At 37.3% G+C, this 1,473-nt stretch overlaps 1 protein-coding gene across 1 annotated transcript; it reads left to right on the top strand.

Annotated features, from left to right (window-relative positions):
* On the top strand, nucleotides 204-878 carry LOC108663282 (leucine-rich repeat extensin-like protein 5). The gene is made up of 2 exons (XM_018126880.1): nucleotides 204-372; nucleotides 703-878. Exons 1-2 carry the CDS (start codon nucleotides 204-206, stop codon nucleotides 876-878), a joined length of 345 nt encoding a protein of 114 aa, XP_017982369.1.

Genomic DNA, 1,473 nt, shown 5'->3' with positions numbered 1-1,473 from the left:
TATTAAAACCCCCAAAGTCACTCTAAAAAGAGAGTCTTCTCTCCCTGCTCAGTCAAAGGCAGCCCCTTCACAAATCTCAAATGAAATGGTTTTCAATCTACTCATGAGAATGGATGGAAAGCTTACTGACCAGGCTATGAGGATGTAGAAAATTGAAGAAAAATTGGCAAAACTGGAAAATGTGTTAAAGAAAAAAAGGAAAAATGCCTCTTGAACCTGCAACTGCAAACACCTCTGCCACTCTAAGCCCTGCACCAGCAGGACAGGATGTTGAAGGCTCTACCTTCCAGGGCAAGGGTCATGAACCTGAAGTTGATAAATCAAGGAAATCCCCCTCACCTAAGCCACAAAAGGAAGCAAAATCAGAACAAGGTACTGAAGTGCTTGGCTCACTTGGTGAAATTCCTCCATCCCATCATGAACCTCAACAAGAGTAGACAAAGGAAGTCTCAATAATGGATGTCTTTCACCAAATGGTTAGAGAAGAATAAGTTGAAAAGGAAGCAATTAAAGGGAAAGCACAAAAGTCAGTATCCCTAAGAAAATCCCCTGAACCAGCTTCAGTTACAAAGGAACAATTTAGGAAACGAAAAGAAAAAGCTACTACTGCTCCACAAGCCAAGTCTAAACCATTTGGTAAAGGCATGAAGACAATGGCAACCAAGACCAAATTCCTCAAGTGATGAAAATCCTCTAGAATAGCTGAAAAAGCTAGACCATCAGCTATCTCTTCTCCTCAAGACCCTCTTGAAATTCCTGATAAATCATCCCCTGAACCCTCACCACAGAAATCACCTCAAGAACCATCTCTTGAACCCCTTAATGTTTTCTATTGCACGGATGAATCTACCCCATCACCTTCTTCAGAAGATGATTGAGCGTCCTTAGGATTTGATGATGACAAAAAAGGGGAGAATTATGGTATAAAGTTTAGGGGAGAACTAGGGGCAATTTAGGAACAAAATAATGACTACTTTTTCTACTATTTTTTGTTCTGTTGTCAGTTGAACATTTGAATTTAACTTTGTGGTTTATGTTAATGTGTTGAAAATGGGATGCTGTTAAGCTGCTTATATTATTTGTTTGCTGATGGTTAAATCTGTTCTTGAGCTTGTTTGCTGTTGTTTTGAGATTTGGTACTGATATTGGGTGTTATGATGATAACCAATTTCTATCAATGATATTGTGAATGGAATGTGAATGGATTATGTTTGTGATTGTATATGGATGTTAATTATACTATATTTGTTGGATGATAAATGGCATAGATAAAATCTGGTAACAATATGTTGTTGACAGACACAGCTGAAATATTGATGATATTCTGTCAACCAGTCACCTATTGTTGATTACTTTATATGTCTGCATAAATATATTCTGAATGTATAATGTCATTGTCTGTATGACATGAATAAAAATTTACTGAAATGAATAAGTAAAATAAGCACACACTAAGGGGGAGCACTCACTTAG

Source organism: Theobroma cacao, chromosome 9 (genome assembly GCF_000208745.1).
Source record: "Theobroma cacao cultivar B97-61/B2 chromosome 9, Criollo_cocoa_genome_V2, whole genome shotgun sequence".
In the NCBI taxonomy this organism is placed as follows: Eukaryota; Viridiplantae; Streptophyta; class Magnoliopsida; order Malvales; family Malvaceae; genus Theobroma; species Theobroma cacao.
Note: the sequence above shows the minus strand (reverse complement) of the source record. Positions and strands in the feature narration are given on the sequence as shown.

Excerpts from the sequence above, each read along its gene's own strand:
- LOC108663282 (XM_018126880.1), top strand. The coding sequence starts at position 204 with ATGCCTCTTGAACCTGCAACTGCAAACACCTCTGCCACTCTAAGCCCT. Across the intron at positions 373-702 it reads GGAAGCAAAATCAGAACAAG|CTGAAAAAGCTAGACCATCA; the intron begins GTACTGAAGTGC and ends CCTCTAGAATAG.